We start from the raw sequence: 21,560 nt of genomic DNA, 5'->3' as shown, positions 1-21,560 counted from the left end.
AGCCTCTGTGGAGCTCAGGAATACACGCAACTTCTAGAACTAAATTTCATCAGTGCCTTCCAGCAAGATGATGTCAAGAACAACTTTGTTTCCTGCCAGTACCAGTCTTTTGGGGGGTTTAGATCCAAAAAATAAAAGGAAACCATATACTCTATAGCACAGAGCCAGAAGTCTGTCCTGTTGCCATTTGAAGTCTCCAAAAAGCATCTGATGGAACAGCAGCTCCAACCATTTTATCTCGATATCCACACTTCCAAACTTCACATGGATGCTTTGTGAGTGATGGCGCACAAGCAAAGCAAAGGTTGCCCATATTTTTTTCTACAGAACTGGAAGCTTAGCTCCTTGGCTGAACCTTCCGAAATGCTCTTCATTCTGACTCAGAACGTTCTTGTTAATGTCTACTAACTATGTGGATTTGGTGTGGATTTACTTTACTTTTCTTCTTCAAGTTCAACAAAAGAATACATCCATTTACTTGTTGGGCAACTATTGTCTAAAATCAAACAGGTATGTCACTGTTTGATGAACAAACTGAGTTCACCCATCTGGAAAGTCTTTTCCTTCCAACATATTGTCTCCACATAGCCATGCCTTGACTGCCAACAGCAGCGGCATTAGCCAACAGCTTCCTTGTATTTACTGGCTTTGCCTTCAGGAAGCACGTCCTGGTTCACAGCTTTAACATTTAGAAAGGTGAGAGCTCTTTGTATAGTCCACCAAGATAAGGATTAAAACATTTCCTTATGCAGTCTATGTCCCAAAGCCACAGCAGAAATAATCTGGAAGGGCCGAATTCAGCCTCATGTTAAGTAAGGGTCCTCCCCATACCAATCCAGAAGTCATGGTTAATATATTCTGTGGTATTTCACTGGGATCTTTCTAAGCTTTCTAAAGCATACAGTCAAGAGTCAGCTTCACCGTTGTCCTCCAAAGTCATCATAAGTTACGGAAACAGCTCTGCAAGTCTACATACAGTTGGTATCTCATCAGCCTTCTCTGCCCTGACTTAAATCAGATAGGCAAAATCTGACTCATTCTGTTTAGTTCAGCTTACTCTCAGCTTTTTCGACTGGGGCTACTGCTTCAGCCCTGCTGTCCGTTGGTGTCGAGGCAGAAATCAGTGACTGACATGGAAGGGTGAAGGCAGGTCTCCATTTGAAGGCACTCTTGTCCCTCTGCCACTGTCTGATTTTTCTGCTGTAACTTAAAGGCGCTTATCTGACAAATACCAGCTCTTTTAGCAGCAGATGCTAAAGACTGCAGGGTATTAAGGGGTCACATCTAGCTTCCAGCTGCTAAAAACTTCTTGTGACCTTTTAGTACCTACTTCAAGTCTCCCAGATTAAAAGGCAAATCTTACTAGGAAAAATAAATAAATAAATAAATAAATAAATAAATAGACAGCCCAGAAGCCATCCTATATCAATCCTTAAAGGGCAGAGCAGCAGGATCCTCTGGCACTTGATAACGTTACTTGCATCACACAGCAATACTTTCTGCTGAGTCAGGATCAGCCTTGACACGTTCAGAACTATCTACTTTTCAATTCTCCTCTCCTGCTTTCCTTTTCTCTCCCTGTGTATCTTTCCAAAGGAATGAGCTAAATCTGTGAATTTCCCTTCAGTTCGCTTCTCCTGTCCCACTTCCCATGTATTTTTCATCTGCTTCTTCCACTTGGCCTGATTCGTTCAATGTCCTCTTCCTTACTGACTAACCTGTTTCATTCCTCCTTAAATACAGTTTTCTAAAAAGTGTGCAGCTGTACCACATAGACGAAACACGTACATGTAAGGATCCAGTTTAAGCACTGCTGCTTAAACTCAGTTCTGGCTGAGTTAAGGGTGTATGCCAGGGTTAAATCAATGCGGAAAGGCCCACTAAGTATGTTATCGTCAGATTTAAACATTCACGTACACATGCACACGGATACACAGGCTCTTGGCCAAATGTCTGTCTGTCTAAAATACATTCTAATATGGTTCATGCCCATCCAGAAAGGCTGGTTACACACCACTGTAATCTTTGTTTAAATGGTGGTTGTTAAATGCATTTTATTTGCTCTGGGGAAAGGATGTCTTTGTTTTTCTTCCCTCTTCTTATGCAGCCTTCATGTGGCATATACCTGGATAAAAATTATCCCCTGGCAGGCCCAGTAAGCTTGGAGTGTCTCCTCAAGTGGGTTTTTGTTCATATGGCAATGAAGAGACTCTCTTGCATGCTCCTGCCTCTCTCCTTTGTCACTGTTTTATGCCTGCACCAGCGCAGGACACTGAAGACAGAAATGCTGCCTCGGATATTCTTTCGGAGTTTGCTTACCATGCAGCCAAAAGCTAAAACACGCGGCTGAACATCAAGATGCCTAGCTCAATTCTCTGCTATGCTCCTTGTCTTTGTATGCAGCTTTAACCAAATTACACACCATCTTCCTTCCTACCAGTCAAGCAGTCTTTAACAACGGCAACAGTAAACAACTCGACTTCCTTGGAAACAGGCATGGCTTAATTGCACTGACAGTGTCTTGAAATTTGAAGGTGGGCAAAATGTTTATTCCACCCTGAGCTGCATCACTGCATGGTATTAACATGCATGACCTCTTATCTATTTCTCACTCACCTCCCTGCAGTTCCCTCAAGACATCAAGTGGCAACAAATAGAAGGAAAATCCTTTTCCTCTCTGGAACTCCTTTTTATTCCACAATTTATTTTCATGAGATGCCTCGACCTCAGAAAGGTAATCCTGCCTGTGGTGCTGAGCAACTGTGACCCACGCTGAAATCAGTGGGAGCAGAGTCTAGGTATCTTGTGGCCGAGACCAGGCTTTAACCTTGTGTTTACTATTCCAAAATTTGACAGGCTTGTCTTGAAATAAAAGGAGAAGTACATCACTTACTGAACAACTTCAACACATTTCAGCAAATTATTCCAGGAACAATATGTCCGTGCAAGGGAATTCTACCTTAAAAAGGCAATTTTAAAGGCAGACTAGCTGTAAACAAAACCTCAAACCTGTATTAACTTCAAAGCTTACAAGGGAAGGGAGCAAAGCACCTGGCAAGACAAGGAGAGATCCTAATCTCCCCTTTCAGGACAATTCCCCTATCTTGAACTTTTGGTTCTTTGCATATACAATGATTTGTACCCAATTAAATGTCTTTTTATCCAGGGCAATGCAGACAGCAGTTCTAAGGTAGCTCAATCCAGTGAATCCAGGTACCCTCTGACAACTTGGAAAGGAAGATCAAAGACAAACTTATGACAAAGAGGCAGGTAAATTAAGATGGCAGTTCTCAGACCTGCTTGATTTGAAGTAGCATGGTGACTGTGTGCATTCATGCAGGTGTGGTGCATCGTAACGATTTCCTGGCATGGGTTTAGGATGACCTGTGTAACTCCCGTGTGCCGAATTATGCAGGTCACTGAGAAGAAAGGTCAGCTAAACCTTTTTGCCACCCCATGAGGTATTTTAGATATGCCAGATCTTTTACAGAACCTTGTGGCAATTTTGGTCACTTAAATACATACAACCTTTCTCTGTACTGACACATAACCACACAAATTACTTTCTTTGCCACATAGCATAACACGCGTTGGTTTCTTCTGAACTAGCTGGATGGGCACAATTTTTGATAGCTGGACTAACCATTTAATCTGCAAAAGCAAAACTTCTGTTCCCAAGAGGAACTACCATGTTTCTGCCAGGAGAGAGCTAAACCAAAGGGAACAAACAGTTAAGCTGAGGAAGCCCAAGAAGTGTACTCGTTGACATAAAAATCAGACCATTATTTTACTCTATGCATTGCAAGTTCAGAATTATTTTTTTTTTAAGACAGGGATTCTAATTGCCAAAGGGGTTTGCACCCTTAGTTGCCATTGTGCAGAATCGTTGTTCACATGGCTATTAATTAAGGCTTGTGTCAGCACTTCCATTACAAACCTCTGCCTTTTAGGAGTTTATAACTGAGCCATAAAACTCTGCTCTAGGCTGAAATTTATCATGAAAAGGTCTGCCTGGAAGGAATCCATTCTTTTGTATTTTAGAGTCCCAAAACCTTATAGCGACAAACCAGGGATTTTATTCTAAAGGCTGCCATAGAAAAAACTTCAGCTGTTTTTTATAGGAGTGCTGGGTGAGATGTGCCTTCTAGACTGGCTTCCAGAAGCTTACTGATCAGGGTGGGGTTTCGTACTCTTAACATTGTAAATTTTAGGAATTATGGGGGTTTATGCTTCACAGCCAAAGTCTGTGCTTACTTAAATACCAATGAATACCTCTGCCCTCACTTGTTCCCTAATGGAGTATGAATCAGTACAGATTTCCCACCCTTCACTTCCCACTGCCTCATGGGGGTGCCAAGACTTAATTCATACTCCAGTACTCAATTAAATATAGATGGACTTGTCTCTCCAGGTGCACGGTTTAGGCTATAACCTTCACACACCAATGTTGCCAACAGAACAGTCCAAATTGTCCTCATGTTGGGGGAGAGAGGCAGTGGGTATGTGTGAATGGGTTAAAATGACAGGGACTATTTGTCCTTCACTTCTCCGCTGCCCACTTTCACTCTTTTGCCACATTTTTTGGGGGGGAGCACACAGAACAGGGGCAAAACTTGTTAGCGCTGCATTTGAAGGGCATGTGATGGAGATGGAAGTAATTTCTAATACTCTCTGCTCCTGTCACTGATGCCTACATTTGCGAAACATTCTGAGACTTGCAGATATAACAGAAATGCCCACATCAGCCGCAATACTCATAGGTCTAGACAACCTGATCTCTACAGAGTATGAATAATTTCTTAAATGTTTGTGAGGTGTCTAGCGTGCAGTGGGCACTTCCACAACTAATAGTAGTAGTAGTGGTGGTGGTGGTAGCAATAATACTATTTTCCTACTGTTTTTAAATCTCTAACTGAACAGGAAGTTTACGCAAAGCATCAGAAACTACTTTTAGCGAAACAAAAAAGTTATTAGTGGACTGCAAAGCAAGCAGATCCAATGGACCAGATCCTGATTTCTACAGTATCCACATATGTATGAAACACATACAGAACCAAATTCTGGACTGTTCTGTACCCCATCTACCTCCTTCTGTTCTACGTTCTCCAAGAAGTTTCACAGCTGCACAGATTAATTTTTCTTGTTCTAGAAAACAAGCGGTACCTGCCAGGCTCAACTATTTCACTCCGATGTGGCAGTTCAGTACAAAAGAGAAATTTCAAAATTCCAGTTTTCTTTTTCTAGTGCAGAGGCAAATTTCTGCAGCTATATTTTTAAAGGATTAGAAAAGTTTATGACTACTAGCAACACATAAAGAAAATGCACTATGCTCATGGTATCAACTGACCCAGAGGTCACAAAGAAATATTCATGTTTGTAACTGGGTATCTTCAATTTATGAATTTCCACCTTCTTAGCGTATCTGTTACTACAGGAAACCAGACTTTAAAAGCAATATATCAGACTGGTTCGGCAATCCTTCTCTTCTCACAATTCAGACTTCTATGTCACTTCTTTTATTTATGCTTTGTAAAACACCTGTCATTTTTTTAATGTCAACTTTTTCCCAAGCTGACTTGTAAATACTCTCACATTGCACTTTTGCAGCCATAGCTCAACCCGTTCGTACTTCACATTGCAAAATGCAGAGTCCTATTGGCTCCAATAGTTCATACTTCGACACTGCAGTCGGACTCCTACATGCCTAAGTTTTTGCAGGACCAGGCTGTCTCAGCGGTATGGTATTATCTAAAGCATCTGTCATCCAGTGATTCTTGTCATTTGCACTCACAGGCCCACCTCTTAAGGTAGCACTTCTTTAAGTTGTCTCAGCACAACACTGCAACTTCTGAGCAATCCAGGAGCATCAGTCAGTTTGGCCTTCAATTAGCCTTTTGTGCAAAGGATCACTTTTGCAAATGAGATGCAGACTCCCATGTCTCTCATGTCAGGAAACAGACCTGGGCCACCCCAACGTTCCATTCTTCCAAAAAGGCACCAGAGTAAACATACCAAAACCAATAATGGGCTTTCTTTACAAGTCTAATCCATTCCCTCTTCCAACATAAAAATGAGACTGTTTCCCCCCACAAACAACTTTCCCCAAAATAAAAACAAAAGAAAGGATATGTGGTAAGGGGAGAAAGAGGAACAAAGGAGGAAGAAAAAAAACCCACAGCACTGACAGTTAGAAATGTTCATTTACATCTAACAGCATCCATACGCCAGTAACATATCATAAACTCTTAGCCTACCATACAAAGAGGGTGCCCCAAAATGGTACCTGCAAGAGGTCTCTCGGAAGGAGATGTTTAAATCCCAGTGGGTGTGTATCCTGTTAACAAACAAACAGAGAGGTCAATGGCACATGCTGAACACTGCATCTCTTGCCACCTAAAAGATCTGCTGCATCATGACAACCCACCCGTGGTCCTCTCAAACTCCCTCTCCCTAGCTTTCAACCACAACGACTGCCACCTTCTGAGCTGTGGGGTGCTGTGACGAGCCACACTGCACGCACATGGCAGTCCTGAGTGTCCACAGCAGGACTTACTGCTGTAAATAAGAGCCCTGCAGGTGAGCTGTACAGCGGTGAGAGAACATCTCCTTGCCGCATGCAGTCTCCCTAATAGGTGTAGGGACTGCAGGATGTTGTCTCAAGTAATGGGTCACGTTCAGAGAAAGCCGAAAGAGCTAAGCATTGACATTTTATGAAGAAAACGCAAATATGTCTGTACTGTATTCCCTCCTCCACGCCCGCCCCAAGCTGTAAATAAATTATTAGCAATTTCCCACCTCAGAAATTAATTCACATATTCTGTCACTCTGCCTGCTGACAAGCAGGAATAGTGGATTCTAGATTAACAATAACCTAAATTAAGACAGAGCAGCCAACGGGGTTGGTTTTTCGTTGCCTTTTTTTTTCCCCTAGCTACTAGACAGCATCTACACCAACCCAGAGGGCTAAGGCAGATGCTTGACCTTCTGTGACCTGGTGTCTCCACTCGATACCAGGGAGCACTGATCTCCCCCGCCACCCAGAGGAGGTCTGTGACCACCACTGTTTCTCCACGTCAACATGATTGATGAGAACCCCAGCCATTTGAGACCAAACTGGCAAGCAAGCCCATATCCTTGCACAAACCCACTCCCACATCTCTCAGCATCTGCCAGTGAACATGCTGGTTCCTGGCTGTGCGTATCAATCAGCTCCTGCAGATATAGGTCCCCAAAAGCATTAAACAGAAGTGGCTGCAACTATCACAAGCAGCAGAGGCCAAAGGCACTTTTGTGCATTTTGTGTATCCCTACAGCACTCCTGCCTGTGTCCTCCACTAGAAAAAGCAACAGCGTGCCGCTGAAGACCATCTGACTGCAGAAGAAGCCTAATCTAAAACCTGCTGAAGTAAAAGAGAGCCTTTCTTCCAATCTGAATGTGCTTTGAATTGGGCCAGAAAACACTTAAGCATGACCAGTGAAGTCAATGGGACTTAACTCAGGTTTGAGTGTCTGTTTAAGTGGTTTCCTGAATGGATGCCCCTGCTTCAGCCTAGTTCAGAAATCAACTGAAAACAACTCTTAGCACGGAAATAATTTCACATCCAAGACATGACGCTGCTGCAAGTTTTACTAATGCGATAGCATACCTTTTGTGCTCTTCCTGCAAGTCTGGCTCAGAAAGGGAGTCTGGTTGCTCTCTGAGTAGTTCTTTTAGGGGCGAGTAGTTCTTTCAGGGGATGGTTAGGTTTTAGTAGATATTAACTTCCACCAATAAAGCTATGCTCAGAATTGTACTTAGTAGTTCTCCCACATATACCTAGTTTTTCCTATTCTTCTTCTTCCTCATATGTAACAGTTTAGAAAACCTATCCCAGCTTTCCATCTTCCCAACATTTTATTTGCAAATAGAAAGGGAATAGGCACTTCCCAGTTACTGAGCTTATAGCAATAACAGTTGGTTCTTCAAAGCGAAAATTCAGACACTGTTTGCAAACTTACTGGAAAGGACAGGCCAAACTGGGGTATCGAGTAAAATTTCCATGAACCGAAGTTTGGTCAAACTCTCGGACACATTTGGACTTTCCAGGTAAGCGGATCTGAATCCAAAGTTCGAAGCAAATTCAAGCCAGCCAAAGCCCTTATGGCCCTAACAGGCCCAGACAGGTCTGGCCTGCTCACAGGAGAGTGGAATTGGTGAAGGGTGTTAAGCCTGATTTCGCACTACTCCCCAGAATACTAGATTTCCTACATACACAAAACCTTCATAAACCCCTTTAATTCCAGCTCAGCACCTTACACCGTGCAAATCAGATCCTGGCAGCCGCACAGTGGAAGCAGGGAGAGCTCCAAACACTGCACAGTAATGAACTCTGTGGCACCAGCTGGAAATCAAACTGCAAGTCTGAAAAAGAACCTTGTTCTTCTCCTGTTTCTCTGTCCATAAAACGTTCTTCAGTGCCCTCAAAAAAACCAAAAGGGTTTGGCCCTGAGCTATATGTAGATTAAACACCATGTTTGTCTGATTAAAAATGCCGCGATCCTTTTCCTAATGAAAAAATTTCAATTCAGAAAACCTGTGTTTAAGGTAACCTGCCCTATTGGGCCTCCGAAGGCAACGTGCATTTCCTCCAAGCAGTGTTCAGAGCCTAACAGGGGGCCATAGTCAGCTTTGGACTACATATGTGCTCCCATTACACCCCCGTGCATGTGCCATACGGCTCTCACAGAGCCTGTGTGGCTGGCACACAAAGATGCGCAGCAACAGAGCATCCCATTCTGCCACACCACCAATTCTGTCTCACCCTAAAATTCAGCTAACTACGTGCCTCTCCTTTCCATAGATGCTCAGCTCTGGAGCTCACCATATGCAGTACACATCCATCTATTATAACACTACCTGGCAGATAAAAAGTGGTTTTTTCATACTGGACTCTCAAAGCAGGGCTGCAACGTTCCTTTTACCCATGCGGCTAATATACCTCATTCAAAAGCTCCCATCAGCACCGGGAACTGTTATCACTTCCAGCTCTCTGACTCAGGTCCTGGGACTGCACAACCTGTACCGTAACGGGAAGATGCACATCCCACCCAAATGCCAAGGAAGCAGGTAGGCAGGTACCTCCCAGCCGTGGCACTGCCAAAGGGGGCACAAGGCCGGAGGGTGAAATGATCTGTTCAGGCAGCAAAGGGAACTGACATCAGAGCAGGAGCTTGCCTGGCCTCCTGGCTCTCTACTTGGGGTTCAGTCTCTAAGGTAAACTCTCAGCCTTCCATAAAATGTAACTTCTGGTCTGTTGCAGCTACTGACATGGGCAGACTGCAGATAGGGATCCTGAGCGTCAGGCGAAGGCATGTCTCATAATGAGACTTAGCACAGCTAAACTTCAAAGTGTAAGAACGCTGCATCAGAGAGTTATAAGTTAGGGGGAGGGAAAACCTCATACCAAAGGAACAGCTCAGATCCACACAGAGGCAGAAACATCTATCTGCCGAGATGGATAATTAAACACCCATATTTAGACAAATGAATAGGTGAGAATGAAATTAAGTTCTAATTATCTTCTTTTGCGGGGGGGGGGGGGGATAGGGAGCAGAACCAAGCACTCATTCCACATCTCTATGCCGTTATCACCAATTAGATTTCTGAGGCTAATATACGTCTTGCTTTAATGGGTTATTCATCCAATTGAAATCAAATTACTAATAATTTGCAAACTATCAGCTACACAAGCCTGTCCTTGGGTTGTATAAAGAGTGGCGAGCAGCAGCCAGTCTTTTACAAATTAATAACAGAAAAGGAGGGGGGAAAAATAAAAACCATAGCCAGGCAAGCAAAGGTACTACAGCTGCTACTGTCTCTCCCACCTCCTCACCCACCCAAGGTCTCAGACACAGTTAGAAAGTGTTCAGTAAAAATGACCAGATGGGGCCCACAGCAACAGAAAGAGACAGGCTCCCTGCACAGCTTCGGAAGAGGGGAGAGCAGTCTGAGGGGTATGCAAGCTGGGGGAATTAACAAACTGCTGCATCAGGCACTTCAGCAAGGAGGGACGAGAATGTCAGGGTTTGGTTTGTGCAAAGAATAAAATTGCTTATATATGTATGTGAACCAAAAAAAAAAAACCCAACAGGAAGGACTGAGGCTATTCAAGGCATCTCTGGAGCCTGTACTGGAATGAGAATCCAGCCCAGAAAAGAAAGTGACAGAGCTGGCAAAATAATGGAGAGCAGCTGGGATAGTTTTTAATTTTTAAGTTGTTTCTTTCCTTCCCTGTCATTTCTTTTTTACCCTAGTGGTCCCTGCAAGTTTTCAACACCAGAGTGGCAACCATGGAAGAGGCCAAGAGAGTGAGTCAGTCATCCCCCTAACGTCTTGTCACTCCAGGGGCAGGAACAACCTCATTCTGCAGCTGAGCTTCCGCGCTGCGGCCAACTTGCTTTCTGCTGCTCCCTTCGGCTCGCTCCACCGTCCCAGGTGCACGCTGCAGTAACCGATACACATGCCATGTAAGTGTGGAGATACTGGGCAGCATCCAGCTACAGGAGCAGGTCATTACTGCCAGAAGGAGAACCCGTCACAGCCCCATCTCTTACCCACAACTGTCCCTTTCTACTCCCATTTAATTATAAGACCGACACTTCCTTTGGATGGAGTTTGTCTGTACCTTTCAATTTTCTAGCACAGGCAAGGCCACAGAGAAGAGAAAAGTACTGACAAGGTTTCCCCACATCCTCTGGTTTAGAAGACTGCACTGAAGGGACGGTGTTGGTGAAAGGGTGAATTAAGGACTTCTGTTCAACTGGCACAGCCCAACACCACCACGGTCACTGGGAATTCAGCGTGCCCTGGGTCAGGCCCTAGGTACCACCATCTTGCATGGAAACACAGAGCACTTAGGCACACAGTGAGGCCTGTGCAACACAAATCACAATTCTGCGGGTAAGCAGTTTGGGAAGGTGTATTTGCAGGTGCCATTATTAAGCAGGCTGCTTGGTTGGATGGTCAGAGCTAGCTCCTCTCTCCTCCCTGCTCTTCGCACGTATCACCGTCTCAGCTTCCACGGTCTCCCTATATCCATGTCATGCTATTTTCAGGCAGTCAACATTAAGCAGCTTGTGCAGGCAATGAACAGGGGTAGGCTCCTCCAGGAAACCTCATACATGATGGCTGGAAGAATGGCCTGAAGATTACAGCAAGACTGAGACTTGGACTTGGGGCATCTGGGTTATTCTCCACCATGGAACTGATACAAGCAGATACAGAGAGCAGCCAAGAGCACTTATGGGTCAAGATTTCACTTGCTTTCATTCTCAAAATCCACCTTTCTTTCTGGTCTCGTATGTCCTTCCTGGGCAAGAAGGGATTTCTTGCTGTTTATTATATTTTATCCTGCAGCATCCCTGAGAAGTAAGTAGCCATTTTCTCTCCCTCTCTCCCTCTCTCCCCCGCCCTTAAATATATGTCCTCATTAGGTCAATGACAAGCTTCCTGGCATTCTGGACCAAGTCCAGCCTTTGCTTCCCAGAGGAATCTTTAATATATTTATTGAATACAGTGACTGTTATTAAGTGGTGCATGGTTCAGAGAAAAAGGGGGAAGGAGGGAGGAAAGAGAAAGGAGAAGAGAAAATAAAGGGTTGCAGAGGAAGGAAGAAGGGCCTGACAGAAAATAACCAGTGCAAAAGAAAAGTGTCATAAAGCAGCAAAATATTTCTCCAGCCACAAGAGGGGCCCTGCCTCCCTCCTTCTCTTGAGTCGTGGCAATTAGAAGAAGGGCTGTCGAATCTAATCTAAGAGCCTGATTCACGGTTGGAGCCCAGAGCACTGCTCTGTCATGTGTCTAGTCTCTCTTCAGTTGTATGCTGCCTGGAAGAGCCTTGTCAGCTTAGCCCAGACCCCAGACATGCTCTGGCTTCGGCAGCAGGTAAAAAGCAGTGTTGTGCGGCATATCCTGCCACGAAACTGAGCTCCAGCGGGACGAGGATGTCACGCAGCTCTCGTCCCAGGGCAGCACCAGGGTGGACTGTTTGGGAGCACTGCAGGAAGAGGCCAAGCAAAAGAAGGAAGGCAAAGGCAGCGTTGTGTACGTTTCACGTCAGCTGAGAAGGCATTGGGACCTCATGGCTCTGAATTACAAGCAGGTGCATGTGACAAATATAATGGGGGGTGCTTGGGTTTGATCTTCAATCAATTAGGGAGTCAAAGAACAGCAGCCTTATGGGATGTAAGAAATAGCTTTCCACTTAGAAAGGCAGGCAGTGGAAAGGCTGACAGCCACTAGCCATTAAGGCTTAGTGGAGGTCAGTAATTTTGCTATTAGAAAATGGACGCTGAGTGAGGAGAATGCTGTAAAGCTGGTCTGCGAGGTGAGGGATGCTGGGGGACAGGGGTGAGCAACTCGCCCCTGTCTGGACTCTATCCATGTTCACGTGTGAATAGAGGCAAGGAGGCAGTGTTCCACCATTCCTCGAATAAGCACCTTCATTTCAAATGCTCTCCTCTCGTTTGAAATAACGCTAATCCCACGCCAGGTGCTAGACACCGGGGTCATACTGCTGACACAGCCAGAGAAGATTCGGGGATGGGGGGGGGGGGGGGGCCAAAAAAAAAGGGGGAAGGACTTAAGGGCAGTATGAGGTTCTCCAGAAATCTGCTTCTCATTGCACAGACACCCTGTTACAGGACAACTTTTGTTATTTCTCCTCAAAATGGCTTTTATTTCAGAGTAATATTTGGCAAGGAACCCTGCCCGTTGTGTGCTCTCATTGTACAATCTGCTCCTACTTTTTGTCCCAATCCTCTTTTTTTTTAATAAAAAAATTTCAAAGGCATTTTCGCCACACACGTCCATTTGTGTGTACATGTTTACTGATATCCCATAACGGTTCCTTCAGAGACAGGTCAGGTCAAAAACCTTCACCATTTTAAACAGGTGCTTAAGCATCACTGCCTCTTATTATGAGCCATGCCATCACATTTTGCCGAGGACTTAGACAAAGCTGTGTGTGAGCAGTTCCTAACCTACCCTGTTGAATCTCACATGCTATCAATACATTTCTCCTCTTTCCCTCCCCTCCCCTACTAATGAAAAAGGCCAGTCTTGAAAACAGAAATTAAATTTATGCACTCACAAGACAATGCTGGGCTTAAATCCAACAGCATGTGAGGATCTTACTGTTAAAGCTGAGCCTTACTCTCTGGCTACACTGGCTTTCCTCTGTTTGGAGATTCTTGGGATAACATAATGGAGATCCTTAAAGGCAGTTTGAACCTCAGTGTGAGAAAGCTCACAGGCTGTTCCTGAGGTAATGCATTTATCAATGTCGCTTGGAATCTCCCAATGAGTATAAGGAAGTTAATGCTCCCCAAACTATTGCAGAGCAATGGAATGTGTAGTCTCAAACTTCCTCTGCATTGCTTATTTTGTGTCTAGGATAAACCAGAGAGCGGTAACAAAAAAGCAGACTGGCATAACTTTTAGTTTAGCTTTCTGGAGAGAGGCAGCTTAGTTAACAGTCTGCGAGAGAGGAAAAAGGCTTCATGAAGCCAAAGTTTCTAATTGAAGTCTGCTCTACATAGTTCTTGTACGAGTTCAGCTATGCCAGTATTAGTATGACTAAAATAACCATACAGGTGACGTAGGTCATTGGTATAGAAATGCCCTATCCGGATACCATTCTTTTCCCCCAACAGGAAAAACTATTTTCATAGCCAGACAAGCGTTCTCACTAGGAGTCAGTACAACTTAACCAAACCATAGTAATTAGGGCAATGCAACTGTTGCATGTAGGCAATGTTGCGAAAGAGGAAGATTTTCAGGGACCCACAACCTGATCAATAGAAGAAGGATTTTCCTCTGCAATGCTGTGCCACTAATCTTCAGAGCTGAGTGCTTATAGTCTGGGTATCAAGCTACGGTACCAAGCTCAGCAGATGCCTCTGGTTATATGAGACAAGATTTTAAGCCCTCTGTCTTCCAGACAGGAGGCATAACACAAAGGCTACTTAGCACACCCTGCAAAGCCTGCTAAAGAGGACTCAAGGGGTCTCACTACGAGATGAAAACATTCACCTTTAAGACTGGGTCACCTGGATTTCAAAGTAGATGAGCCAAGCTCACTTCAGCATGAAGCTTGGTTTCCTTAACTTTATTACATATGTGCAAGACAGCAAAGTGACACAGTTTTGCAAGGACTTGGTCGTGGACTAAGATGGCGAGCACTGAAATGCACTAACTTCAGTGGTGATTCCAGGTCTCTGCTCCTTTCTAGGACTGCAAGAACGTCATGAGGCAGGTTTTCTCTGCCTCAGACCTCCTCTGAAGGCCACCACCATGGGCAATTGGCTAAGACCACAGACGAAATCACTGTCAAAGGCTAGGGTGAGGGACTAGCCAAGAAACCAAGCTTCCGACTCCTATGCTAATCCCTAGTCTTTTCTTCACCAATACCCAGAACTCGAAGTAGCAGAAACCATTCCCTTGTGCCACCAATGGAAGGAAACGGTCAACATAAAGGAAATTGGGAACAGGAGAAAAAAGAAAAGGCAACAACGTTCAAAGCAATAATGCAAGCGTTTATAATGCTAAGTGCATGCAGGCATCCATGAGGGCCATCCAGGGGTACAAGAGGAAAACACAGGTTTGCTCAGGCCCTGACCTTGTTTTCCTACTATCACAGTTTAACCTATTTCTTCCTCTCAGTGGGAGACAATAAAACCTCAGCCCAATCCATCACCAATCGGGGAGGATACAACAGGTGAATTAAAAACAGAAAGCAGATGGGGCACTGTCTCTGCCGGGCCCCAGCTGTCGTGTCTGCGAGCTGTCTAGCCTTTATGATGCTGCTGCTGCTGTCTCTGGAGCCAGCCCCATCACACCTTCCACCCCAGTCCCTGGGCTGCTAATGACACTGGGAACAGAGCCAGAGCCTGCTCTCCCCAGCAGGGCTGTGCGAGAGTGGGGTCAGGTTGCTTTCCATTTGTTGCTCTTGAGCAGGTGGACATGGCCAGTCCTCCCTCTCTGTGGGACAGGAGGGCTGGGAGACCCATTTGCAAGGGGCAAAATGCTTGGAAATGCTGAGGGCTTTGAGCAGTAGGTGTTCCCTGCCTGGGCACCAAGCACTGAATTACGTGCTCTTTTTTTTCCTGTTATTACTGCACTCATCAAGAATGCTGCCTGGCCCCTGTTTGCCCCAGCTATTTTAGCTTTTCCCCCACATGCTGTATCAGAGCTCCCAGGAAAATGAAAAGGAGAACAACTGTACAAAAGCAATGAGAGTCTAACCTACCTGGTAAGAATCATGCACTCCTCTAAGGAATCAAGACAAAGCTTAAACAAGAGACCTTCAGACAAACTGATTGAAAAGCACTGAAGAGCACAGAAATGGTAAGCTGGGGGACCACCGGCTAATAACTATTAAGTATTTTTAATTCATTTCCTAATAAACAAGGCAAAGCAATTACAGTAATTAAAGATTTAAGATAAGAGCACTTTATATTTGGGGGCCCAGCATATCAATTATATAGTTATCATGTTGTTCTCCCTCCTAATGAGACAATCTAGCACTATAATTTTGCAGAATTAAAAGCATAATTAAAGGGGGCAGGAGAAGAAGGGCAGTTTACCAAAACTGATTAGGAGGGTTCCCTCTCCTCTGTGGCTCCTGTGCACATGCACAGTGCAGATGCATTCCCCAAACACCTTTTTATTTCCAAGCGATAACCCTCGAACATGGCTGTTGGACAGCTGCAATGATAAACCCAGACTTTAATTACAGGCGGGTTTTATGAGAAGAGCTGGTTACTGTTTTGTCTCCCTACTTTCAAGCTCTCAGTTGCTGAATGCACCAGCATCTGTTGGAAGGCAAGGGGGGAAATAGCTTATCTACTCAGGAGCAAGAAACACATAAAACATACGAAAAGCAATTACATGCCTTCGGTTTCCACTCCTCTGTTTTTATAGGGCTTGTCTTAGAATCTGAGTGATTTTATGCATCAGAGGAAGATGACAATCAAGATGAGTTGCAATGATATGCATGGGAGGCTGAAACACAGTGCCTTCAGGTATTTATTTTCCTGTAGTTACAGGTCTTCTAAACATCATATTTTCTCACAGGGACGAGAGAACCCAAAATCTTGCAGCTGAATATTATGGGCACTGAGACCAGACATGGGAGCCCAAGTGACAGTTACCAGAATGTAACTCAAGACAATCCTTTCTTCTCTTCCTTTAACCTGCATGGTTCCAGGATGAATGTATATGGTACTGAGAAAGACACGATCAAAACATGTAAGCACTGAGGTAAACCCCAGCATCTGAGTGACTCTTTGCCTACTGTAACTCCATTACTTCTCCTTTTAGACTACAGAGGCATTCATGATCAGTGAGACATGGCTACGCTCTTTGACACTCGTAATCAAGAACATTTAACAACAAACATTGCTGCTACCTCCTTCCCAAACTTTGCTCCACAACGCTAAATTATCCAGTTTATATTACATCAGGATTTGGGGACAATTGAAAGCAAAAGGCAGGACTTTGGACTCATACACCTCTTTTGTATTTTCAGACAGCTATGTAAAGGGCCCACAGATAACTTTCTGGTCATGAAATTTGTTGGCCTCACCAGGCACAAAGATACAGAATGCTGGACAGAGGGTGAAATAGAATTTACAGTCTGCAAATCCAGATGCCTTTAGTGCAAACACAAGGCCCATGGTACAAGGCCCCATAGAGCCCTACTCGCCCCGAACAGGAGTGAGTAAGTAGAAAAGAGGACCCAACTACGCTTTCCGAGCTATAATGTGACATTCGCACTTTAATTTCAGGCTCTGGAGATTACTCCATTGGGCAGCCTGGGCAGTATTGGCCCACAAAAGCTGGTCACCTGCTGCCCAGTTTTCTCTGTCTTTGCTCTTGCAATGCAGCACTCCCTAGCAGGAAAGTACCTTCTTTTCATGATACTGATATGGAGATCCTCCTCCTGCTTTACTTCAGGGTGTTGACCATTGCTCTTATCACTCTCTTCGCTGTCGTCACTATGCGAGAAAATTGAGGTCAGCTCTTTCTTCGGGATCCTGGTTGGGGGTAAGGGGATCGTCCTCTTCTCTGCCAGGCGACCCCGGTTCTGGCACAGGATGGAATTAGTTGGAATGGGAAAGGGAAGGAGGAAAAGAGAAGAAAAACAAGAATTTGGTTAGGCAACCCAGAACCAAGCAGCTCCTCTCAAATGGCTGCCCTGCGAAGGCAATGCTGTTAGTCACCGCAGGTTTCACACTGGTATGTTGGGTGGGCAAAGGCTATGTTCGCTTTGCAAAATACTTTTCAGAAGAGGTTTATCTATAGCTAGTTCTTCCAGTTCTAACATCCAAGTCATGCGCTTCCAGTCTCTCCCCACCTCTTCACTCCTAGCTTGCGTCTCATCCACGCCAACAGGAAAAGAAGATGGCAGCAGAATTAGGCACCAATCTCCCTCTCCAGAGTATTCCCTACCAAATGTTGCACATTAACATAGCAGAATAGCTTAAATTAAACTTTCGCCAGTAGCCCAGGGAAGATGTGATCCAGACAATCCAGAACACTTTTTACTGCAAAGGGAAAACTGCCTATGCCAGCCAGCAGCAGGTTTGTCTCTCACACCAGTGAACAGTCCACATCAATTTCAACTTGAATTACCGAGGCTACTTTTCACTGTTCGTTTGCATGTTCAGATGAATCTAGCAGGTCTTGCCTTGTGCAGACTTTCCCTAGGTGGTCCTGGCAGTGTAGTTCCCTCAACAATTCACTCCTGACAAGACACAAATAAACAGGAGGAAAATTCCCAGGAGGGAAAAGCTGCTTTTTCACGGCATGTGTATTTGTGTACAGAACCTAGCACAACACGACCCTGGTCCCAACCTCCTGTCTTCTGCATGTAATGCGAATGTATTACAGATTACTCTGTCCCTGCACCCTTTGTGCCTGATCCACAAGAAGATATGAGCCCAGTGCAGCCTAAGCTAGAGTGTGTCGGGTTTTTAGCTCTCACTGTGATAGAACATGTTTCTAGCACTTGGAGTGTCTAGCTCGATCTGTGATTGACCAAGACCGAGAGCCATAATACGAGCACATACAGTGGAAGATGTACATTGGAAACCCAGGGAGACTGTAATGTCATTGCCCCACAGAATTTAAAACTTTAGCAAACAAAATCATGAAACTGGGAAGGGAACCACAGCGAGGGGAATTGAAGCACAGTTTCATGCACGTTCCTTGTACAGGTATGTAGGCTTACTTCCTTCAGTAGGACAAGTCATAGAAAAGAAACATGTTTTTAGCAAGGACTGGAAGAAAAGGAAGAAAGGTGTGCGAAACAGGTCAAATAAGTGCAGAGCAACATTTAACTAATGACAGTTTCTCTGAAACATCCACTCCAACTTTCCAAATAAACCTGGCAAAATGAAAACGTCCCGGGAAAGCCACTCAGGCTCCCTGCAGGGGAGAACGGAGGAAGACTAAGTGATAGAAGAGCCCATGTTTTTTTAATTAAACAAATTAAGAACTTTCCACAAATACAAAACAAAAACTTCTTGTTTACCTCTGTCAATAAATTCCAGTTGTGGTCATTAAGGGGAGACCTAATCGTTGCGACAATTAGCTAAATCCATCTGGAAGGCATCACCCCAAGGAGGCACATTAGCTTTCCCATTCTGATGCACGTCCGAGCCAAGAACACAGCTGTCTCTGAACAGCAGACACCCAGGGGAGAGAAGAGCAGTGGGCCAAACTGGCTTAAAAATTGGAAAACGCGTGTATACAAGGAAAAAGACATGCACTTTCTTATTGGGAGAGACATGAAGAAGAAAAACACACCTGTGGACAGCAACAAGGCGAATGCTCCTACATCTCTGAGTATCCCAAGTACAAAACCTGGATCAAGCTGCAACAGGCTTTGTAGTGAGTCCAAATGCCCAGACTCACACACAGGAGGATATCCTAACTGTGAATATTGCTGGGGACTCTCAGGAGACCCACCTGCACAAGGTGAATTGCTATGGTGTGAGGGGCCAGCTGCACCTATGCGACAAACAGCAAACGCTTTCCCTCACCCCTGTGGGCTCCCCTACACAGTAGTAGAGATCCACTCACGTGGCCCTTTGCAAAGAAGTTTCTCACTGCCTGTTCCCCGGAGGCACATGCAATATAAATTGCGCATCTCCTACCCCTAAATACTTTTTGCATACTAGGTGCATTTCCACCCCTGCCCCCTTTCCTGCTCCAGTGCATACAGAGAACGTGCGCAGAGCTTACCCTCCATCTAAAGCCATCTTAGTGATGACTTTAGCTTGCACAGTGTCAAAAGGACAGTAGGGAGAAGAGGAGAGAAAGGGAAAAGTGAGGGGAAGGAAAGAAAAGCAAGGAGGGCACTATTTGCACCAGACTTCAGTCATGCTGAAAAGCTAGGACTTGATATCAGCATGAGCTTTATCATGCCAAAGCTTTATATATATTTTTTTTCTGAAGTTGCAATTTATCACAACAATGAAAGGGGGAGGGAGGGTGTGCAAATTTCCGCTTCAGAATAATTGCAATTCACTCTCTGCTGTGACTTCACAGACTAAAGAGAACGGCACTGATCAGATACTAAAAATCATTTTATGGCCATTATGGTACCTTTGAGCAGTTACCAGGTCTCAGTGACCGCCCAGGGACTCATCAGCCCTAACAAGAGTGAGAGTGCAGCAAAAAGGGAGGCACTAAACCTAGAGAAACAGCCCACCAGACCAGGAACACAGGTTCCCCCTTTCCCCTGCTCCTCAGAATGCTTATACTTTGCCTTTCTGTATACTGTATCCTTACACCTAAAGCTGCTGCATATATATATATACACACACACACACACATATATATATACGCCTATATATGTAATATACAAATATGTATATACATACTTATATAGATAGATATCACCTAACACACAGAGAGCTTCTTCCCTTAAAAGACAAGCAAATGGACGTGAACGGGAAAGAGAACCTGCATCTGCAGCAATCTCTGGTCACAGATGACCTGTAGCGCTTTTGTTCTGACCAGACATGGACAACATTGGAACGAGGGCCACAGTGGTTCCAGTGCCCTTGTAAACACCTGCATTCCAGCACTAGCAATGCATTTTTTAAAGTTGTGTTTACTTTGTACTTTGCATTTTTTTGCCATTAGGTTTGGGGCATTTTATTTATTTATTTATTTATTTATTTATTACGTTTCTCCATTCCCAGAAAATTAAAATAGACTGAGCCAATCAATTTTGCCTTCTCCGTTCATCTGCAGTCAGTTTTGAATCAATTGCACTTTCTTAATCTGTTTAGAGGCATTCACCAGTAGATATACATTACTTTTAAATTAAGCACAGGGGTAGCCAGAAGCCCGGTCCAGACCCTGCTACAATCAATTGTCTTTCCATTGACTTGAAAGGGCACTGGTCCAAGCTGCAAATAAAACCCACTCATTTGTGAGAAGCGCTCCATCCAAGGAATCATTCCTATGACTCTGGCTTTTGCTAAAGTCCTTTGCCAGTCGTACAGACAGCTTACAGGACAGGCATGTACCTACAGAGCTGAGCAGTATATTGAGATAACCTACAGTTACTCAGATTCAGGGTTATCAACCACCACTTGGCACGCAGTGGCTGACAGTAAAGTATGCACTTAGCAGAGCAGTGTTATGTGCAAGAATACACCCGGAGACTACAGTGGCGTTGCTATATATGGGGAGGTACATTAGGATTTATAGATATTTGATGTAAGCCTCATAATCTCACATTAAAAAAGCTTGTATTTGTGTGACAGTGTCATTACAGAGTGATCTCATACATTAATGGGATGCTGATGTTGAACCATGAACCCTATAAGAAGGTTTGAATATTTTAAAAAGAAAACTGCCTCCCAATTTGTTGATACTCATTGGGATGTCTGATGCTTGGGAAAACAACCCAATCAATAGTCACCTACTGCCAGACAGCCAGGCATCTGGGGACTCTAGCTCCCCTCTGTTAAATAACTCCATTTTTACACACATGAAGAAAAGGGGGAAGGTGTGTTTTGCCAGCTGGCTTGCTTAATCTAGTAGGACAGTTTTGACCAATGGGTCAGAAGGAGCACTTTCTATAGCTGCAGAGCCAACAGCTGTTAGTACAGATGCAGTACCCCCAGCAAAAAGATGAACTATACGTAGCGGTAAATATGTCTTATGGCTCAGTCCAGCAAAGCCAGGTTGCCTGCCTGGCAGGTGCCTGGCCCAGGGAGTACAGACAGAAGGTGGTATAAGGAACAGATTATACCCCTGAGAGCAGGAGGAACATAGGATCCCCACTGAGGACCTGTACCAGCACGTACATCTGTAGGTGAAATACAGCCAGCCAGCCAAAATGCTGCTGCAGAGTTATTGCACTGGTGCTCTCCCCGACCATCCAACAAATCCTCCAACAACCTCTTCGGTGCCTGAGAGGAGTCAAAGACATTTGCTTTCAGGACAAACACTGACTCAGCTCAGAGGAAACCTCTTCAGAGCTTGCACCTTCCCTTCG

At 44.6% G+C, this 21,560-nt stretch overlaps 1 protein-coding gene across 1 annotated transcript in view; it reads right to left on the bottom strand.

Annotated features, from left to right (window-relative positions):
* Positions 1 to 21,560, bottom strand: part of SAMD11 (sterile alpha motif domain containing 11) — a 120,935-nt gene that overhangs the window by 70,099 nt on the left and 29,276 nt on the right. The window contains exons 2-3 of the mRNA XM_010577533.1: positions 16,948 to 17,126; positions 6,284 to 6,334 (exon numbers count right to left, since the gene is read on the bottom strand). Coding sequence (XP_010575835.1) covers positions 6,284 to 6,334; positions 16,948 to 17,126 — 230 coding nt within the window. The remainder of the gene's footprint in view (positions 1 to 6,283; positions 6,335 to 16,947; positions 17,127 to 21,560) is intronic.

Source organism: Haliaeetus leucocephalus, unplaced genomic scaffold (assembly GCF_000737465.1).
Source record: "Haliaeetus leucocephalus isolate CR32 unplaced genomic scaffold, Haliaeetus_leucocephalus-4.0 Scaffold556, whole genome shotgun sequence".
Classification (NCBI taxonomy): Eukaryota; Metazoa; Chordata; class Aves; order Accipitriformes; family Accipitridae; genus Haliaeetus; species Haliaeetus leucocephalus.
This window is presented reverse-complemented; position numbering and strand designations above follow the sequence as displayed.